Below are 19,988 nucleotides of genomic sequence, written 5' to 3' on the forward strand. Positions count from 1 at the left end.
GCATAGAACATACCCTAAACTTAACACTCACCCTATGGTTGCTCATCGCTCCAAGAAGTACCACAAGCCCCCCAGAGCTCCTAGAGCTCAATGTCCATATAATACAGGACCCTCAAAAGAGGGTCTCTCCACGACTCCATGTTGTTCTCAGAAGGCTAAGAACTTGACTTTCCCCAGGGGCTTTGTCAGAATATCGGCGACCTGCTCATTAGTCCCAATGTTGGGGCCTTATTGCTCCTAGTTGTACCATATCTTGAATAAAGTGGTACTTGATATCTATATGCTTGGAGTGATCATGAAATACGGGATTCTCTGATAATCGGATCCCACTCTTGTTATCACAGAGGATCATGGTGGTATTCAGCACATGTCCAAATAGCTCACTGAACAGCTTCCTCAACCAGACAGCTTCACAGGAGGTCATATTAGCAGCTATGTATTTGGCCTCAGCGGTGCTCAAGGCAACCAACTTCTGCTTCCTGCTCATTCGGGGTATTGAAGCAAAACCCAAAGAAAAACAACACTCAGAATTTCTCTTGCAATCCACCACATTGTCGATCCAATCAGCATCAGAATAACCATGCAGCCTCACATCTCCGGCAATGCATCTCAATCCATGAGTGATTGTGCCCTGAAGATATCTCAGAAGGTTCTCAGCACCAATCCAATGTATATGATGAGGCTCAACCATATATTGGCTCAATGTGTTGACTGCAAAACATATGTCCAAACGGGTTTTCACCAAGAACATTAGTGCTTCTATGAGTTGACGATACTCAGAAGCATTTCCCAATTCTGGTTCGGCAGCACTACCACATAACTTCTTGAAGTTAAGTTCCATCGGGGTAGTCACAGGTTTGTAGTCCACCATCCTAAATCTTTCCAATATCTTCACAACATATTTTCCTTGAGATAGGAAAATTTCTCCTAGCTTTTTCCAAACCTCCAACCCTAGGAAGTAGTGCATCAGTCCTAGGTCCTTCATCTCAAATTCAAAAGCCAACTCCCTCTTACATTTGTGAATGAGAGGGTCTGCACCTGTCAAAAAGAGGTCATCCACATAAAGTACCAGTATGAGAGGTTTATCATTTTCAACCTTAAAGTAAAGGTTTGGATCAACTTCACTTCTAGTGAATTTCAGCTTCATCAGATAGCTATCAATCCTCTCATACCAAGCTTGGGGTGCTTGCTTCAAGCCATAGAGAGCTTTCTTCAACCTGCATACATGAAATTCCCGATCATGAACCTCAAACCCCTTGGGTTGTTCCACATAGACTTCCTCTTTGATCGAACCATGCAAGAAAGCGGTCTTGACATCCATCTAATGTAGGTTCCATCCTTGCGAGGCAACAAGGGCTATGGTTGAGTGGATGGTGGTGTATCAGGCAACAGATGCAAATATCTCATTGTAATCTACACCTTCCTTCTGAGAGATGCCTCGAGCAACAAAGCGAGCCTTGAACTTTTATGCACTTCCATCAGCTCCATGCTTGATTTTGTAGAGCCACTTAGAGGTGACAACCGATTTGTCCTGGGGTCTAGGAACCACATCCCAGACATCATTCTTCATAATAGACTCGTATTCTTCATTCATAGCATCCTTCCATACTTGTTGCTTCACGGCTTCTTCAAATGATGAAGGCTCATTTTGAATGATAGTGCTCATGACAGTCAAGTATCCTTGATACCTGTTCGGCTTCTTGCTCTCACAGAAAGTCCCCCTTGGTGCAATATGTCTCTCGGCATCTTCGAGAGTCTCCCTAAGCCATGAGGGTCTCCTCTTGGAGGAGGAGGGCTCTTGGGGAGGAGGATCAATAGGATCCATAGGTTCATCAACATCAAGCATCGTCTCGTCCTCTTTTTCACCTTGTTTTCCGGTGTCAGCTTCTTTGTCCTTCCTTGGGATAGGAAGGTTGTTGATCTTGCTGAGGGCCATATCTTCGTCAAAGGTGACATCATGATTTATCTTAACTTCCCTTTGACCAGCCACATAAATTCTATAGCCCTTAGAATTTTCATTATAGCCCACAAAGATTCATTTCTTCCCTGATGCACCCAATTAGCTTCTTTTCTCTTTTAACACATGAAAATATACGAGACTTCCAAAAATTCTACAATGAGAGACATCAGGTTTCTTACCAGTGAACATTTCTTCGGGAGTCTTGGAGTCTGATGCTTGATGAGGGCATCGGTTTTGAACATACACGGCAATATTTGCAGCATCTGCCCATAGAAACTTCGGAAGCCCTTGATCATGAAACATGGCACGAACAGCTTCTACAATAGTACGATTCTTCCTTTCAGCCACACCAGTCTACTCGGGAGTGTATGGTGTTGTGGTCTCCCTCTTAATGCCAGCTTCTCTACAATAATCATGGAATTCATTTGATTCGTACTCAGTCCCATTATCAGTCCTCAATATCTTGATTCTCTTCTCAGATTGGTTTTCGATCATGGCTTTGAAGCGACGGAACTAGGGGAACACCTCATCCTTCTTTTTTAAGAAGTAGATCCAAGTCTTGCAAGAATAATCATTCGTAAAGATGAGATAATACAAGTATCCTCCCAAAGAGTTTATGGGCATCATACCAGATATGTGGGAGTGGATCAACTGCAATATATCTGTGGTCTTGCTATTACTTGAGGGGAGTGGTCCCCTTGTAAGTTTTCCTTTGGCACATCCCGGACATACACCTTCGTGCTCTACTTTGAACTCGGGCATACCTATCACCATCTATCTCACATCGGATAGAGCCTTATAATGAAGATGGGCAAACCTCCGGTGCCATAGTTCAGATTGTAGAGATGTTTCGCAAGGCATGGCTCCCAATGGACTTCCTCCAACTTGATACAAAGTGTCAACCCTGAACCCAAGAGTAAAATCATCTTTAAAATTCCTTTTCCAAACACGTACCTTTCCATCGATGAATGCCACCTTGTATCCTTTGTCTTCCATTGCCAAAATGGACACCAGGTTCTACTTGAGATCAGGTACATATAGAACTTGTAGTAAATAAGTAGTGTTACCTTGATTCAATTGAAGGGTAGCATTCCATACTCCCTTTACGGGATAGGTGGCATCACCTCCAAGAATAATCTCCATGTTTGTGTCCTTCTCTATTAGATTAGAGAGAGCATCCTTGTATCCGATGAAGTGCCTTGAGGCACCACTATCAATTAGCCAATTCCCCAAAGTGTCTGGAGGAGAGGTAGTAGAGAGGGCCAATATAAGATAGTACTCCTTTTGCTTATTGTTAACAACATTTGATTCTTCATACCTGGAGTTCTTTGCTTTCTTGGAGGGTTGACCATTTCCTTGATGTCCCGCATTCCAATTTCCTTTGCCATTGAACCTGCCATTCCTTTGATTGTTGTTGTTGAAGTTGCCCCTGGAATGATTGTGATCATCATCATGTGATGTGTCCCTTCTATCTGGACACTCCCTTGCATAGTGGAAAAACTTATTGCAAACAAAGCACCTGCCCTTCCTTCCACCCTTGGATCCAGGCTTTCCATTGAAATGACCTTTAGATCCTACATTATTTCTCCTTTTGGCATGAGCGGAAAAAGCAATGGGGTTGCCTCTATTAGAAGGCATTTCTTCCTCCACCATTCTTGTTTCTTCTTGAATGCATCTCGACATTAATTCTTCAAACCCTAGAATTCGATCATTATTGAGAATAGTGGTTCTAAATATATACAATTCAAGTGGGAGTCCTCCAAGGGTAGTGATAGTAAGTTCCCTGTTAAGAATGACCTCTCCAATCGAGAGTAGATCATTCTTGATCTCAGTGATCCTTAAGAAGTAGGATTGAATATCCTCGTCCTTGCCCTTCTTAATATCCTTCAATTTATTTTTGAGAAATAAAATTTGATTTGCATGACTAATTTGATCTCCTTGGAGGTGTTCAAATCGGAGATGTAGGCCACCAGACACTTGTCAATGGAATCTCTGATAATTTTCTTTGCTTTGACTTCAACCTTATTGTAGTTGTTCTTCGCAGCAATCAGTGCATTTGAAGGAGGCTTAGGGATTTTACCCTTCACATAATCCAACACTTCTTGTTCTTCCAAGGTCAGATCAAGAGACATCTTCCATCCATGATAGTCAGAGTTTTCATGGAGCTCGTCTTCAGCCGAGAAGTGGGATGAGGAACCCATTGAGCCTTTTGTCCTTGTCCAATTGTCCTCTGTGATTGCTCTTTCACTCTTGCTTGGGCTTTGTCTTCACCTCAGCTCTGATACCATGTTAATTTTAGGTACAATGGTATGCTCTATGCATAAGAGAAATTTACTTCAATTTCTTTATTAGCCCAATATCAATATCCAGTTTAGCAATCACATTAGCATGAGAGTAAAATGCAGATAGAACATAAACATAAACAGTAGAAGACAAGCCAAGACAAGAGGACACAAGATGTGGCACCAACCAGGTACAAACCCCAATGTGCTCCAAGCAGCCTAAAGAATCCGTCAATCCGCAACCAAGAACATCAGTACCTATGCAGTATAGAGAATCAGTAATCAAGCAAAGAAGCATCATATTAACCAGGTACCCAATTGCTTATGCATTCGACTAACAAGCTAAGCTGTGACCTATAAGTGGTAGTGCTGGGCCAAGAGAAAACAAACGCATGACTCATTCAAAGATCAAGCTGCTCGGAGAAACTTGGTGGTATCACAGGCATCGCAAAGGGCCAAATTAGGCTTCGGGGCTAATTTGGCGTGTTTAGTGGAGCACGTAGGGAAAGCAATGACTCACACGCTCACTGTTTGCCCTTAGTTCTATAGGTTCGGACAGAGCCCAAAACGAGCAATTTCAGTGGTGCAGCATCGCGTCTCGGTCAGTGATTACTTAGTCAACTCGCAGGTAGTGGCCAGATTCTTGTTCCAGAAACACGCTTATTCCGGGTGGTCACTTAGGTTCGATTCGGCCAAACCTATAGTGTCGATTCTTGCCACAGAAACATGCATATTTATATATAGACGAGATATACAAGCACGCTGGGAAACCCTTGATCAATTCTTCTTATATTCTTCAATAGCTCAGCAAAGAGAGAGAGTACAAATTTGTAAATCTGATAATTTATGACAGCAGCAGAAAACCCTAACCAGAAAAGTCAACGTTGATCAAACAGGCAGAATTCTTCCTCTAAGCAGCTCGGTCAAACCCAGTCAACTTCGGCCTCCAACAGCAAACCCAAATAGTCCAAAACAATCCGAAAAAGTCCAGTCAAATGCTGGTCAACGAAAGTCAAATTGCGACCAGATCTAGGGCAGTCAATGTTGGTCAAATGGGAGGTCAAATCACCTCGATTTCAGTGCCCAGATCTATGGCCTGCCAAGGAGAAGATGCCTCACCCAATCCGCAGTCAAAAGGAGGTCAACGTTGGTCAACGCAACCCAAAATGCAGCCTCTAAAATTTGGTCAATGCTAGTCAACTCAGTCAAACAGAAAATGTCCTCCTTTCCTTCGCACATGTGAGAGACAGCTGCCAGATTTGCGTACCCAATCAAGTGAGGAGAGAGAGATGAGTGAAGATGAGATGATGATAAAATGACTTGAGGTTTCCTCCTTTTATATGCAACGTTGAGGATGAGCGAGGAGTTAAAATGCTTGTTTTGCTTGCTAGTCGACCTTGACAATTTGTCCATAATACAAATAAATTCATATCTTCATTTTTACATGTCGGAATCAGATGATATTTAGATCAATCCTACACCTCTCGGAGAGAGGATTATTATGTTATAATGTAAACCCATTCTGCATGTATATGATGTAAATAATCTCAGCAGAACCGTGGCATGTATGTAATTACTTAGGTAAACCTACTTTTCTTATGACGATCTACATTCCGAGAGGTTTTTTGTCTCAGCGATCCATTCTCGGATGGTCAGCAGACTTTTCCTTCAGTCGTACCCCAAAGTTAGAATGGATTTTGTCACTGGGATCTTAGGCGAGTCTTATTGTTCTAGATCGAGTCTATGTAAAAATGATTTAGGAATAATTCTAACTATTTGGTTAGGTTATTTTATTACAAATTGCTTGGTCTGCAGAATTATATTTGTGTCACGAAAATGGGTAGTCTGTGAGGGTCTTTAACAAATGGGTTTCCCCCCTTGTGATGTAAAAAATGTGAAAATCACGATGTAAAGTGTCTTGAGGGTTGGAAAAATAATTTATCCCCTCATAGGTTAATTAATTAAATTTCCTGGCCAAATATTAATTAAAATCCTAAGCCAGAAATTTAATTAATTCTAGGTCCTAGGTAAATTTAAATTCTCCGAAGGCAAAATTCGTCGGTCCTTAAAAATCAAAATATAAAAGGTCCCAGGACTAAGGTAAATTAATTATTTTGCTAAATTTTAAGCCTTTGGTCCCTGGGGTTAAGTCAAAGTCAATTTTTTGAGGAAATTAATTTTAAAATTTAATTTTTGAATTAATTAAAATGCATTTAATTGAAAAATTCGAATTTCCTCAATAATTTAAAATTTTGACGGATGAGATTAAAAGAAATTTTGATCCTCATCAATATTTGAGATTGCTTTGACGAGAATCACTCGAACTAGTCATTGGAAGATTTATCTTTAAATAAGAAGTCATTTGTCAGTGAAATGATCCGACCTTTGAGTCGTGTGCTAAGCGAAAAGCTCGTGTAATCTTTTTCTGAATAATAAAGAAAGTCTTTAGGGTTAATTTTGTTGGTGTTACTCTTCATGGAAACATTGTAAGATGTGTCGTTTTTTCATGCGTAAATTTTTTTTTTATCCATTGATGATAGCTTCTAAATAGTGATTTGAGTACAGGTATCTTGCTCAATCGCTCGGGTTTAAGTGATAATTTAAATTTTGAATGTAATAGCAGGTATCTCTATTTATCTGAATTTTATTATCATTTTTTCGCTCTATGTTGATGGTTGGATTGAGTTTTGTAGGAGAATCTTGATTTTTAGATCATCGAGCATTCGGGGAAGTTTTCAACTGGACCAGCCAACTCCCAATCCATGTTTTCTGAAGAGCCTAGCTTAATTTGATCCCGGGCTTATCATAAGAATTTTAGTGGTGATGCATGAAGCGTTTTGAGCTAAGCACCTCCTTTAAAATCTAAAAAAAATCATTTTTTATGCAGGAAATTGATAGATTTGGCTGTAGAGAGCCTTAGATTTTCAGATATGGAAGCAGAGTTGGACTCACACTCCCTAGATCTGGTAGATTTGCCATTCTTGTACATAGATTTGTAAATTATTTTTTTGTTTTTTGACTTGGGTTTTTCTGGGTTTTAGTTTTATCATTGTATATATCATTTAGGTGTTTCTTGTTGTCTTGCAGCTACAGATTTGAGGAAAAAAATCCATGTAGAGTCCAGATCTAGGTCCTAGAAGGTAAGATCTAGATCTCTTGGGTTTATTTACATAATTTTCCAGGGATACTACTCAGAAATCTTGCAGTCCAAGGGTTTAAATTTAAATTTTTTTTATCTAGAATTTCGCGAGGGTTTCATTGATAAATCTGAAGCATAAAAATACATTGATGTGAAATTCGTTTTTCTGGGTTTATATCGAGTTTTGGGCTACACTTTCTTTCCTGCCTAGGGTTTTCTAAAAAGAAAATTTCGATTTGTTTTTACTGTCTAGATCTTGGGCTTTTGCTACCTTTGGTTTATCCCTCTCGGCTTTATTCCTATCTCTTGTTGTCCGATTTTTCTTTTCTCCGTTGCAGCCTCCCTTATTCGCTACTCTCCTTTCCTTTGCAGCAGATCCCTTCTGCTCTCATCATTGTTTGTCCATCCAGCCTGCACCCTGCTCTTCAAATTTTCTGCTACCTAATCCGCTGCATGCTCTCCCCTCACAGCCTCTTCCCCGCCCTTTTTTTCTTCCTCCCTTCATACCTTGTGGCCCTCCTTTCTCCCTCTCGTTGTAGCCATATTCCCTTGCTTCTTCTCTATCACCATCATTGCCTAACTCTTGCGATTTGCTCCTTAACCCATTGTTCGTTGAGCCATACTTCTCCCTCAATCTTTCCCTATTTGTCCACAGCACCCTCCGCCTAAACCGTGGCCCCTTATCGCACCTCCATTGAATTGTTCTTCCAACCCACGTCCATCCACCTCTACCTGCAAATAATCGTTGCTTTCCAGTCCGCTACCATCACTCCTCCCTGTCCAGATCCACAGGTCCTTCTTCCATCGTCGAAACCTACAAGAAATCCTAACGCTCATCAACTTGCAGCGTATTACCTTGCTCCCTGTCCGTCGCAGCTACTCTTCTGTCGTCGAGCCCTCCAGACTTGTATTCACAAACTTTACGATTTCATTTTTTTTATTTCTTTTTTATCTTTGTGCATTCGTTGAGTTAAATAGGGTTAAGGCATCTTCACTTTATGATTTTTTATTTTATTTTGGTTTTCTTTTTTTTAAATCTAAAACAAAAAAACAAACGAATAAGAATTTTGGAATTTGATTTTTTTTTAGCTCATGGTTTTTCGATTTTTCTTTTTCTTTTGATTTTACTTTTGTTTTCTTTTTACATTTTTCAATTTTCATGATTTTGACTTTGTTTTTTTTAATTAAAATTCTAAAAATTTTAAATTTTAAAACATTTAAAAATCTAAAAAAGTTTTAAACATTTAAAAAACCTAAAAAAATAAAAAAAGGGCTTCAATTCTTTTTTTTATTATTGTGACTTCGAAACCTTCTAAAAGTTTAAATCAAAAGTGATTTTCCGCATTAAAAGATTTTTTAAAATTTTTATGTGGCCTCTAGCCCATAATTTATTTTTTTTAATTACTAAATCCTTTTGATTTATTTTGGTCACATTGATCATTTACTGCATTAAGTCTTGCTTCATAAAACTTAGCACATCGAAAAATTTTCCTAAGGACTAATTAAATTGTCAATTTAAAATTCCTTTTTGGTGTCTTTTTGTGCTAGGGGTAAATTCTAAAGAAAACTTTTGTGGTATTAACATTTTTCATTTCTCTATAGTTAAACATGCTTAAATTTTTTTTATCTAAAGATTAACTATAGGAAAGTGGTAAATTTTCCTAGATTTGGGTCACTAAGCATAAATCATTTTAATTCTAGGATTGGAATTGATTAGCATTTAAATTTCATGGTGTTTTAAAGTATTTGGATCTCTAGAAATTTAACTGCTAGAATATTTTGCATCTATTAAAATTGATTGTCATTGCTTGAATTATTTGATGCTTTTTACATGTTAAATATTTTGCGAATATTTTCAAGTAATTGTTAAAGTGCTCTGTCGTCGAATTATAATAGATCGCATATCTTTGTTTTCTAAGCTGAGTATTTGTGAACATCTGTTGACATTGATATTAAATTGCAAAGAAGTTTTTGTTCTCTTTGAGCTATAATTGTATCAAAAAGATTTGAAATAAGCTTGTGGTTTAATTGTAATATTTTCAGGGGTTTATTTTTAAGTCTTCATCCAATAAAGCGAACATTTAATTTTGGTAATTGAGGGCTTTTGCGACGCAAGTGTTTCTAATCCTCAAGTCTAACTTCATCCCATCATCTGGTGCATTTGCATATAAGTTAGCTTTGCATAAATAAAATTTACTTCCAAGCATAAGCTTGGTCAATAGAGAGATAGGTATCCATCCATCTTTGCTTGAGAAGCCTGCTTTTAATAGTACTTAAAATAGTGACCTTGTAGTCGTCTAAACCACAGCTCTCTGCAATGCTGGAGGCATCGTGTATGTTAGATTTTCAAGAGACGTATCGCTAATCACACCTTAGTGTGCTTCGCCTTATCTTCTCTCTGCTAATTACTACGAAATCAGGTTCAACACAGAAAGGATCGAAGGATTCTCATTTAATTAGGCATTTAACTAAAATTAACCAAGATTCTTGCATCTCACATTAGCTTTAGGATCTGCATTTCATATAAGATAGTCATTCATCTAAGCAGTAGTTGATAATCGATTACTTGGTCTTAATTTCCCTAGCAAGATCGTTGACTCCATAAGACACTGGTATCAATCGTTTTAAATCTAATCAATCCTATAAGTCTTGCTAAATCTTAATCAAGTACTTGATCGCTTCACTGTGTCTCCCGAACTGGTTGGTTCCTAAATAGTTCTTCTTCATTCCATTTTTCCATAGGGTCTAACCCCCTTAGCCTACTGTAGGGAGACAGCGTAAACAAAGAGATTGGGGATCAAGGTGGCAACCCCCGATCTGAGTCGTCGCGGTGCCTAGACATTCTATGCGACAACAGACCCTAGTTGCCAATTTTAACAACTAGCAAGGTACCGATAAAACCTATTCTTCACATAGTTTGTGAGGATCATTTAAGCTTCTTTCATAGTTTATTGTTCACATATATATAATAAGCATATATTTTTCTATCTATATTTAAGGTTGCATTATAGGGTGTAAGGTGTTGAAAATTGGGGCAGCTGTGGGACAAATTTCCCCATAGGAAACCCAACTTCCCCAAAGGGAAGCCCATCTAGCCCCAAAGAGAATTCAATCTGATAAAAGAGATATTATTATTTGACGGTACAAATTTATTTGGGCAAATAATTACGAAGGCGTTTGTCAATTATATTTAAATGTTACATGAATTTGAGATTTCCCTTTACTTAAAAGTCGGCCTCAAAATTTACATGTCGGCTTGCCCAATGGTGGAGACCCTTCGCTCAAAGGATCAACTATAAATTGGTGTTGATATTCCTCCATTTGATTCACAGCAACTAGGACCTTTAAGGCTCGTATTCTTCTGAGATGGCTTGCACTATTCTTTCTGCGGCTCGTTATTTTATCTGTGGGTCACTCCTATCTATGGCTCGCATTGCACCTATAGCTCGCACTTGTTTCTATGGCTTGGATTCTATATTATAGCTCGGATTACAACGGTTTTGTGGCTCGCTCTAAGGCTCACGTTACAATAGTTTTGTGGCTCACATATTCAATATATTTCAATAGCTCGTATCTATGGCTTGTATCTCATAACTCTGTGGCATCTTCTTATGGATCGCATACATATTACAGTGAAGCTTGCATTTGATATATTACAATGGCTCGTATCTCATAAGTCTATGGCATCTTCTTATGGATCACATACATATTACAGTGAAGCTCGCATTTGATATATTACAGTGGCTTGTATCTCATAACTCTATGGAATCCCCTTACGGATCGCATATATATTACAGTGAGGCTTGCATTCATCATTACAGTGAGGTTCGCTATATCTCATAGGTCTGATATATTCAGTAGCTTCCTATACTCAGAGGTTCACTATATTATTTGGCTCACTATACTTCTATACTCCATGGCTTGCTACATCTCTATAGCTCGCATTGTGACTTGCATACTTCTTTGTGTTATATATGCCGGTAGTGACACTTGAGGAAACCCTCATGACAGTAGGATTGTGTTAATGATATTTGGCATAACAATATGTGACAATTGTACTCTTGATGAAAACGATAACCTAACTCTTATACAGTTATGCATAGAAATAATATTTATGATGAATGGACATGATACATGGAAGTGACATTAGTTCTTATGAAAATTATTCTTGCTCCTATGACCATAATCATGGGAAACAACTCTAGTTCCTATAATAGTGATCTATATGTATATTACAGTGCCCTTGATCTAAATGATAGTGCCTTTGATCTTCATGATGGTGTTCTTGGTATATGACAGTGAACCTTGTATGACAAATAACTTTGATATGGCAGCGACATTGACATGGCAGTAATCTTTGATATGGCAGTGACCTTGTCATGATAGTTACCTTTGGTATGACAATATATATATATATATATGTCAGATACCTTGATGAATGATGATGACAGTGCCCTGTGATATGGTAGTAATCTTGTATGAAAGGCCTTGATGCATGAAGTGACAATGACCTTGATGCATATGTATATGGCAATGATCTCTACATATATGACAGTGACCTTAATATATGGCAATGACACTCTGATCTATGGCTTGTCTCTATAGGATGATATGACAAGGATGCCAGAACCCCTATGACAGTGACAGTGACAGTGATGTATACTATGCTCTTACGATAGTGTGATATGGAGGGCTTTGTTTTCCTCTCTAAGATACTTGTCTACTACTAGGTTGGCCCTAGGTGACCTAATGTGATTGATGATGAAGGAATTATGTCTCATAATATTTGTATTTTGTATCTCAACTGCACAATGATGAATATCTAATAGAAGAAGAAAAATTGATTATGGAGTTTTCCCCCTTGTGGGGTTTTGCCCTGGTCTTCGACCAAAATCCTAGTGCCTCTATTTTGTATGCTTTTCTTCTGTTGTTCCTTACTCTTCTACTACATTGTTGATGTTATTGTTCTCTATACATAGTTGTTAATAATGATATGACGTTATGGGGTGAATGCAGTGTGAAAAAGTTTAAAATTGCAATTATCTACAACAAAGAACAATCTAGCCCTAAAAATTAACACGAGGGTGATCAATGAAAAACAAAATTTATTAAGCTCCCTTATGTAAACTTTTATATTGGTCATGACTCATATGGAATTTTTACAATTTAATGATAACAAAAATTTGTTTAGAAATAGAAAAACAAAGGAGATATAACAAATTCTAAACAAGCGTCTACAGGTGGTAGCACAATTGGCAAAAAGCATGTTGGCAAGCTCTTGTGTATCCAAATGATCGGAAGTTCAATCCCCTCGGACATGTCTCACCAGCCGAACCAAAAGAAAAAAACAAATTCCAAATAAGCAATGCAATGACTTAGCTTTACCTTAGTGTTGAGATTTTTAATGATCAACACTTTATTATACTAAATCATTATTGAGTTCATTTTCTACAGCATTAACTTGAAAGTAAGTTACAAAATCCTAAAAAGTAGATATCATTATGTCATTCATGTTTTTCCAATGGATAAATCATATCACCAAATACAAGCATCCAACTTTATATAAGGTACAAGGAATTTACAAAATGTTTCACTCTAGCAAAGAGAAAAAAAATGTTATGTGAAACTTACCATAAACCAAGTTTCTCGTTCAAAGTCAAACTCCAAGGGAATGGTTGATTGTATTTCTTTTACTATCTACAAAAATAGAAATTATGAGCTCATAGAACCACGAAAGTATATTAATTTCATTCTAATGTCCAAGAACAATATTTCAAAATGTGAATTTCTATATTTGCATGATATATGAAGAATGAATCTGGCAAAGAAATTGCTTTCCTGAAATCAATAACATCCAAAATTCAGAAGCTTCTACCAATAAAGATGATAACCTATTTTTGTAATTATGCTAATTTTATAAATTCTTTAAAAAATTAAAGAATGTACAAACTTATTTGAGCTAACTATATCATCAGAAAAAATTGTATCTTGCCACTAATAATGGTTTTGGGTGCCATAAATTTAGTAAATATTTAATAAGAGTGTCTGCATCGTCTTTAACCTTGTAACGCAATGAAGAGACTTTGTTTAGCAAGCATATGTGAACACATAATATTTATACTTTAGTACAGTTGGTATTTTATCCTTATCTAAATTGATCACCCGTCCACTTTATTGTATTTTAGTGGAGACCTAATCAACATTGATCACTCTACCCATAATTGTGTACTCTATATCTACTAATACAAATGATTGTACAACATGTGTAGAATCTCTCTTTACTTGCATACTTGTCCCTTGTTCACTTATGTATGAGTAATTCTCAATTGTTGGTATTGTGCTCCTACCCATTGGTAATTGAGCCTTGAGATCCAAGCTTATATCAAGAGCTTTGTCATTCCAACGTTAATTGGGATTTTCTTCTTAAAATCTCTCTCTAATCTCTTTTCAAGCAATTTTGGTTATAACTAAATAACTTGTTTTTGTTGGCATTTCCTTTGTCATTTTTCTTTACTATCCCATAGTCACTTTTTCCAATTCCTTTTTAACCATAATGAGCCCTGTTACCCACCAAAAGTGCGTGACCCCATAGGACAATGTTTCTCCTAGATCTCTCTTCAGTGGGCAGTGCCTGACAGCCACCAGTGTAGTTGATACATTGTGCCATTTCACCTCTTCTCCCTGCATCAATCATATGCCCCCTGGCCCATCTATCGCGACTTGAGAGTGTATGTTTGAAGGTGGGCAATCCAACCCAACAGGTATGTTTTTCATTGTGCAATCGAGTGCTTATACTTGTTTTTCCTTGGGAATCTTGCGCATGGATTACTAGGTGACTTGGAAGTAGGAAGGGCTTTGATCGTAGTCTTGTTCCCTCACCTTAAATGGGGGGTTAATCCTCAATCCTAATCTCGTGGGATCTACCCTATTGATCTATGGTTTCAAGAAGGACACTACTTGGGAAACCCCGATTTTTGTAGTGTGGTCTCGTTTTCCCATTCCACATTTTTCACTCCCCTCCGCACATTACAAGCCCTATTTCATCATTTTCTTTCTCTGGGTTCACATGACCACCGAGTCCACAAGGCACTAGCACAACCCCCTCCCCTTTTTTACATGCCTGGGTCGGGCCTGGAAATGTTGCCCCAGAGGTTGATGCAACTAAAAGAAATTTATAAGCATATCATGGCCACAAGCATAGAAATAAAAGAAAAATAATATTATAAAATGCAAGAGATGGTCGAGAAATTTAATATAGCACATAGGTAAAATCCAAGCATGAGCTCTAGCTCGTATTATGGCCATCACCCTCGTTCCTAGGGCCCTATGAGTGCCCCTTCATCATTAAGGAACCCATGCATGTCCCAACCCCTAGTGGGCGATGAACTACCCCACCTTAAGGGAGTAATAAATGGTTACATCATACAAAGCATGCTCTCATTTCCTAGAGCCTTGAGCAGTGATACAAAGAAGAAGTCAAGAAAAGGAAAAAGGAAAATAAAGAAGGGTAGAAAAACAAAGGTAGGGGTAACTCATGTATCCATGACTGCTCCCTCCTACATCTATACACCCAATATGTGGACATCCCTCACCAATGCCACACTTGAACCCATGGAATTTGGCCTTGAGACCCTATGTCCCCATTCTTTTATCATCATTCACATGACACTTATCAAATGAAGGATGTACCACAAAACTCTTGGAAAACCTAATAAGGTTGTTTATTAGCCACTCCTACCTAGGGAGGTAACATTATTATGAGATTAAAGCCCATAATTTGGAATGGAAGCCCAATATGAATTCTCAATGTGCCATTGATTAACAAGCTTGGTTAACTTAGACACACTAATGAATTATTGTACCTGATGGTGAGGAATGCGCACTAGAGATCATATGTAATTAGTAGGTGGTTTCATCATGGGTTGGGCAACTTAATTGGGGCCCAAGTCCGACAGAGGATCATATTGACAACCACAAGGAAAGCGTTGACAGCCATGGGACACCCATCATGTGTACATCATCAGTTCATGCAATGGGCACCTTCAACGCCTACAGCAATCTACTCATTGCCCCACTATATTCATGAGATTATGCACTTGGACCAGTGTGCCCCAGCTGTCTTAGCAGGGACCACATGGTTTGGCAACTGATCTGAGGCCCACATGAGGTTTGTCTCACCCCTTGAGACATGGGAGGGAAAGCACCATCGTCAGATCCCTTAGTATTGGAGCATTACAAGTTATTCCATCATCAAGAGACACATGAGACCAGCTTTTGTGCCACAAACCCACTTTGGAGCCCCACATGATGACTTGCATAAAGAGTTAGGGTCCATCCCCTAGTTCATGATTTATGGAGCCCTCTCACACATTTTAGCACTAAGAGGACTCAATGTGGCCCTCCAATGGTCCTACATCAGAATTACATCATCAATTCTGCTAGCATTTGGATGGAAAATTCATAATTTGTAGAAGCTACTTGGTCAGCTTGTGACCAAGGCTTGTATTTTGCTCATTTTTATAATGTTTGGGGACTTAGGCTAATAATTCGACCCACTAGGTCACATACAAATACAACTTGAGTTCATTTGTATTGGATCATCATCACACATGGATTCTTTCTGTTGTAAAGAACTCGCACTTGTTTCTTTAGCTATTGGAAACACTTTTGGATGCATTTCAATGCATGGAGATGATTTGCACTTCTTCTTTGGAGCTATTTCTTGGATATTTGGATGGATATATTGCATGTTGTTTTGTAAGTGCATCATGTTGATGGATTTTTTCTCTTGAATTTGTTTAATGTATGGAATTGTTGCTCTAGAATATGCTAAAAGTGTGCCCTAATTGTTGAAAATTAATTTTGATAAGCTTTCTAAAAGACTATTTGTTAAAGAGTGCGACTAGGGCTAATTCCCCATCCTAGAAGCCCCTCCTTTGATGGCTCTTTTCACATTTGGATTCCCCTTGATGGCATCTCCCCTCACCTGGAAAATTAGAATTTTTGCACACCTATAAATACCTCAAAATCAAGTCAGCCCAGTGATGAAGAGACATGACTTTTCACTCCACGCCAACCACTATAAATATAAGTCAAGACCTCCTCATTTTGGCACATTCATTCACAACACATTCTCTCTCATCTTCTGATTGGTTCACACACCTTCTGAGGCACCTCTATTGTCCACACGTGCAAAGGGTTCCTTGGCTATTCTGTTTTTCCTGCATTGACTTTTCTGCAGCAGACTTTGACCAACGTTGACCAAAGACTTTTTGAGGTGGTTTGATTGCGTTTTGACTTGGAAAGGTTCTATTTGTGCAGGCCACATTCATTGGTGCACAAACCGAGGAATTATGGGCATGTTTACTAACGTTGACCACAAGCTGGACTGTTGACTTTGACTGCAAAACATTGACTTCGTTTGATTGGCTTTTTGTCATGTCCCTTCTTCAATTATTTTGGAGCAAGATTAATTTTTACGTTTTGGGGGCAATTTTGGAGGTGATGGGGGCCCATTCGATTTTATTAGGAGGCAAGACTTAGTAGAAGTTAATTTGATGTGGTTAAGTATACGTGGGGGGCACCCATACTAGGGAAATACACATTCCCTAGTTCAATTTGCATGGGGGGGAAATCGATGGTTAGGTGAGGGTCCCACAATGGAGAGCAAATGGAGGGAAAAGTGTTCCATGAAATCTATATAAGGAAGGCAACTCTCCTCATTTGGATATCTTATGGTTTGACATATTGAACTCAATCTTAGTTACTCGAGCTGCTTAGCCGGGTTACTGTGCTATTTAGCACACGAGCATCTCCAAGCGGAGATCTCAACCCTTGCTTCGGTGGACTTCGAGTGCCAACCCTCGAAGGGAGTTCTTCTTCATCTCAGTTCGTAGCAGTAGAAGGGAGATGAGTTACAGCAACTGTATGTCAAGTACCAATAGTAGGGGGAGTTACAACAGCGCGAAGATTGCACAATCATAGCATGAGGCATTCCGGGAAGTTGGGGAGACAGGAGCATCCTTTCATCATTTTCAGGAGTATAAAGGGAAGCTACAAACAAGAGGGCCATCCTACACACAACTCTCATTTCATCACACACAGGACTGCATCATCTCCTCCATGACTGGGCAGTCATTAGAGTGAGACTCTTTGGGGCAGCACCATCTAAGGGAGTTTGGAGCTGGGGTGATGGGAGATCATTTCGAGGGCCATTTGAGGAGGATTGCTAGAGTTGGGAGAACAGAGATTGACAGGATCAGTCACAGCAACAGAATTCGAAATTGGAGGGCCAAGCTGTGAAGCATCAATTTTTGAAGGTTTGAACCAAAGGAAACCCTTTTTGGGTTTTTCTAGGTTTTGGGCAGGATCACACTCCCAATTTTATAGAATTTTCTAGGTAGATCTAAGGGGTCAAACAAGGGTCCCAACTCAGCGAGCAGCTAGAGGAGCTAAGGGGAATTTGGGCCGAAATTCCGAGGTCAACATTTGGCCAATTCCTTCATGGGTTATTCTGGGTTTCTTGCATAGAGGTTGGGATTAATTTCCCAGAATTTTCGGAGCAACAGGGAAGGCTCTAACAACATATCATTTTAGGCAGCAGCACCTTTTTGGGCAGTAACAAAGCAGCTCTTGGGCCGGATTACTATTAGATTTGAGGAGGGTGTTCCATTATTCATTTTGGGGTTTTGCTAGCTTTCCTAGAGCAAGCCCAGGTGCACACATTCCAACACCTTGTTGTACACCTCTTCCCATTTAATAAAATGAGTAGACAACGCAGTTTGGTTGCCAATTTTGTGGTCTGATGGTCTGATTTAATTTTATGGTGTTATTTTTATTGTCCGCTTTGCATAGCACTATTTTCCCTAGTTGGGAACATTACAATGGTATCATAGCATGATCCTTGCCCAGCTGTGGAAAAACTAGCCAGAAGATCATCGAAGCTTTGGATATGACTGCACGTCATGGAGACAAACCCATGGCTCAAGGGAAACCCAGTATGCAAAAATTCTGGGGTAGAATTCATTGGGATGATGAGAGGTTGGCCCAATTGAGGAGGGTGACAAAGCAAACCCATCCTCACCCTTACAGCAGAGACGTTAGAGGTGTGCAGGTCATGCGGGTGCAACCATCTACATCTTGTGGGGAAAGTCGACCAAATCAGGGCACCAAATCTCCTAAAAGGGAGCAGGCAGGACAAAGACAATTAGATGGTGAGACCAAGGAGTGTTTTTGCATGTGGATACCTGACTTTAGATATCAGGGGCCTAAGGAGGAGGTTGAGCATGATGCGGAGAGTCCACAGGATGGTGAGGAGCACAACGATATTCCCGGTGTGGCACAGGAGTCACCTTTATTAGAGACCTCTTTGATAGCCCCAGCTAACACCTTGGTGGAGAGGATAGAGTCTACACACATAGAGCCATTTGTTGAGGGGGTGCCACCCATGGACGAGATGCCAACAGTTGTTAAGGTATCTAGAGCCGTGACCGAGTTTACAGGTGATAGATGCCCAAGACAGTTCCATCATTTTTAGGCCAACCTTCTAGCATTAAAAAGGAAGTTCGCGTTAGTGCGAGAGGCTATTTTGCTGCAAAACGAGGAGCTAAAGGGCATGTGAGCAGTTTGCACCGAGTCCATAGCCAAATTGACTTGCGTTGGGGAGCGACAGGATTCCCTACTGGTTTAGCTAGAGTGCATGTTGGGGCGTAAGAGCAGCCCTCTTCGAGCATACATAGACGGTGTTGGCAGCACTGTTAGGTTACCTTTTCCGATTGGACAGAGAGAGACAAAGCTACCTAGTCAAATTTCATGTGTTGACCAGGATAGCAAGATGAGATGACCTGAGTTGCACAAGGTGCAACACCCGCATGCTAGGGTTGTTCTATGTGCGGGAGTTCCTACATTCGAGCCCTCTCTTGGGGTTGGATGCCAAGAGATTCTGAATTTGTACCCTGTGGAGTGGGCTATGGAGATGGTGGTGGACCTAGGTGTAGCTTAGCAGGAGCTTCCAGACACTGGGGATACCAGCAGTGCCGACGGGCATTGGGTTCCAGCTGGGTAGATGAACCAGTGAGATGGTTGGCAGGAGCAGGATGGATTAGCATACACTGAGTTGATTGCGCATATCAGATACCCATCTATTGCTTGCATTCATGGGGTGGCTACTTGGCACACGTGGTTTCCAGTGGTCATCAGTACTACACAGTGGCAAGCACAGGACGGTTTATCTTGCCTCAGATTAGTTCATGATGTATGGAGCCTATATATGGGTGGCATGCAAGGACTAGAGATGAGGGCCAAAGGGATTCCATAAATTGTCAAGGCTATGCCACAATAGGTCTGGCTATGGGATGCAAGGATTTAGTTGATCGATAGATCACTCATGATGAGCAGAGTCGCGGCAGAGAGTGATATAGTTCGCTCTTGGGATGACACATGAGGGTTCACAGAGGTTTTCATCATATGGGGAGGCAGACATTCTCTGTTGCTGCACAGGTTCGGAGTTAGATTTGGATGGGTAGGCCTTGGCGCCATGGAGATGCCCAGGCAAGATGTGTCTCGCCTCTTTCATTATTCCACCATCGAGTTCCAAGAGAGGAGGATG

The 19,988-nt window shown here is 39.7% G+C and overlaps 1 protein-coding gene across 4 annotated transcripts in view; it reads right to left on the reverse strand.

The window, feature by feature from the left end:
• The window catches only part of LOC149179092 (uncharacterized), a 395,456-nt gene that overhangs the window by 89,313 nt on the left and 286,155 nt on the right, over positions 1–19,988 (reverse strand). For all 4 annotated transcript variants that reach the window (XM_089420514.1, XM_089420515.1, XM_089420517.1 and 1 more), the window contains one exon: positions 13,013–13,078. In XM_089420514.1, coding sequence (XP_089276640.1) covers positions 13,013–13,078 — 66 coding nt within the window. The remainder of the gene's footprint in view (positions 1–13,012; positions 13,079–19,988) is intronic.

This window comes from Pinus tabuliformis, chromosome 4_1, assembly GCF_031772625.1.
Source record: "Pinus tabuliformis cultivar Carrire ecotype Pingquan chromosome 4_1, CPIR1, whole genome shotgun sequence".
In the NCBI taxonomy this organism is placed as follows: Eukaryota; Viridiplantae; Streptophyta; class Pinopsida; order Pinales; family Pinaceae; genus Pinus; species Pinus tabuliformis.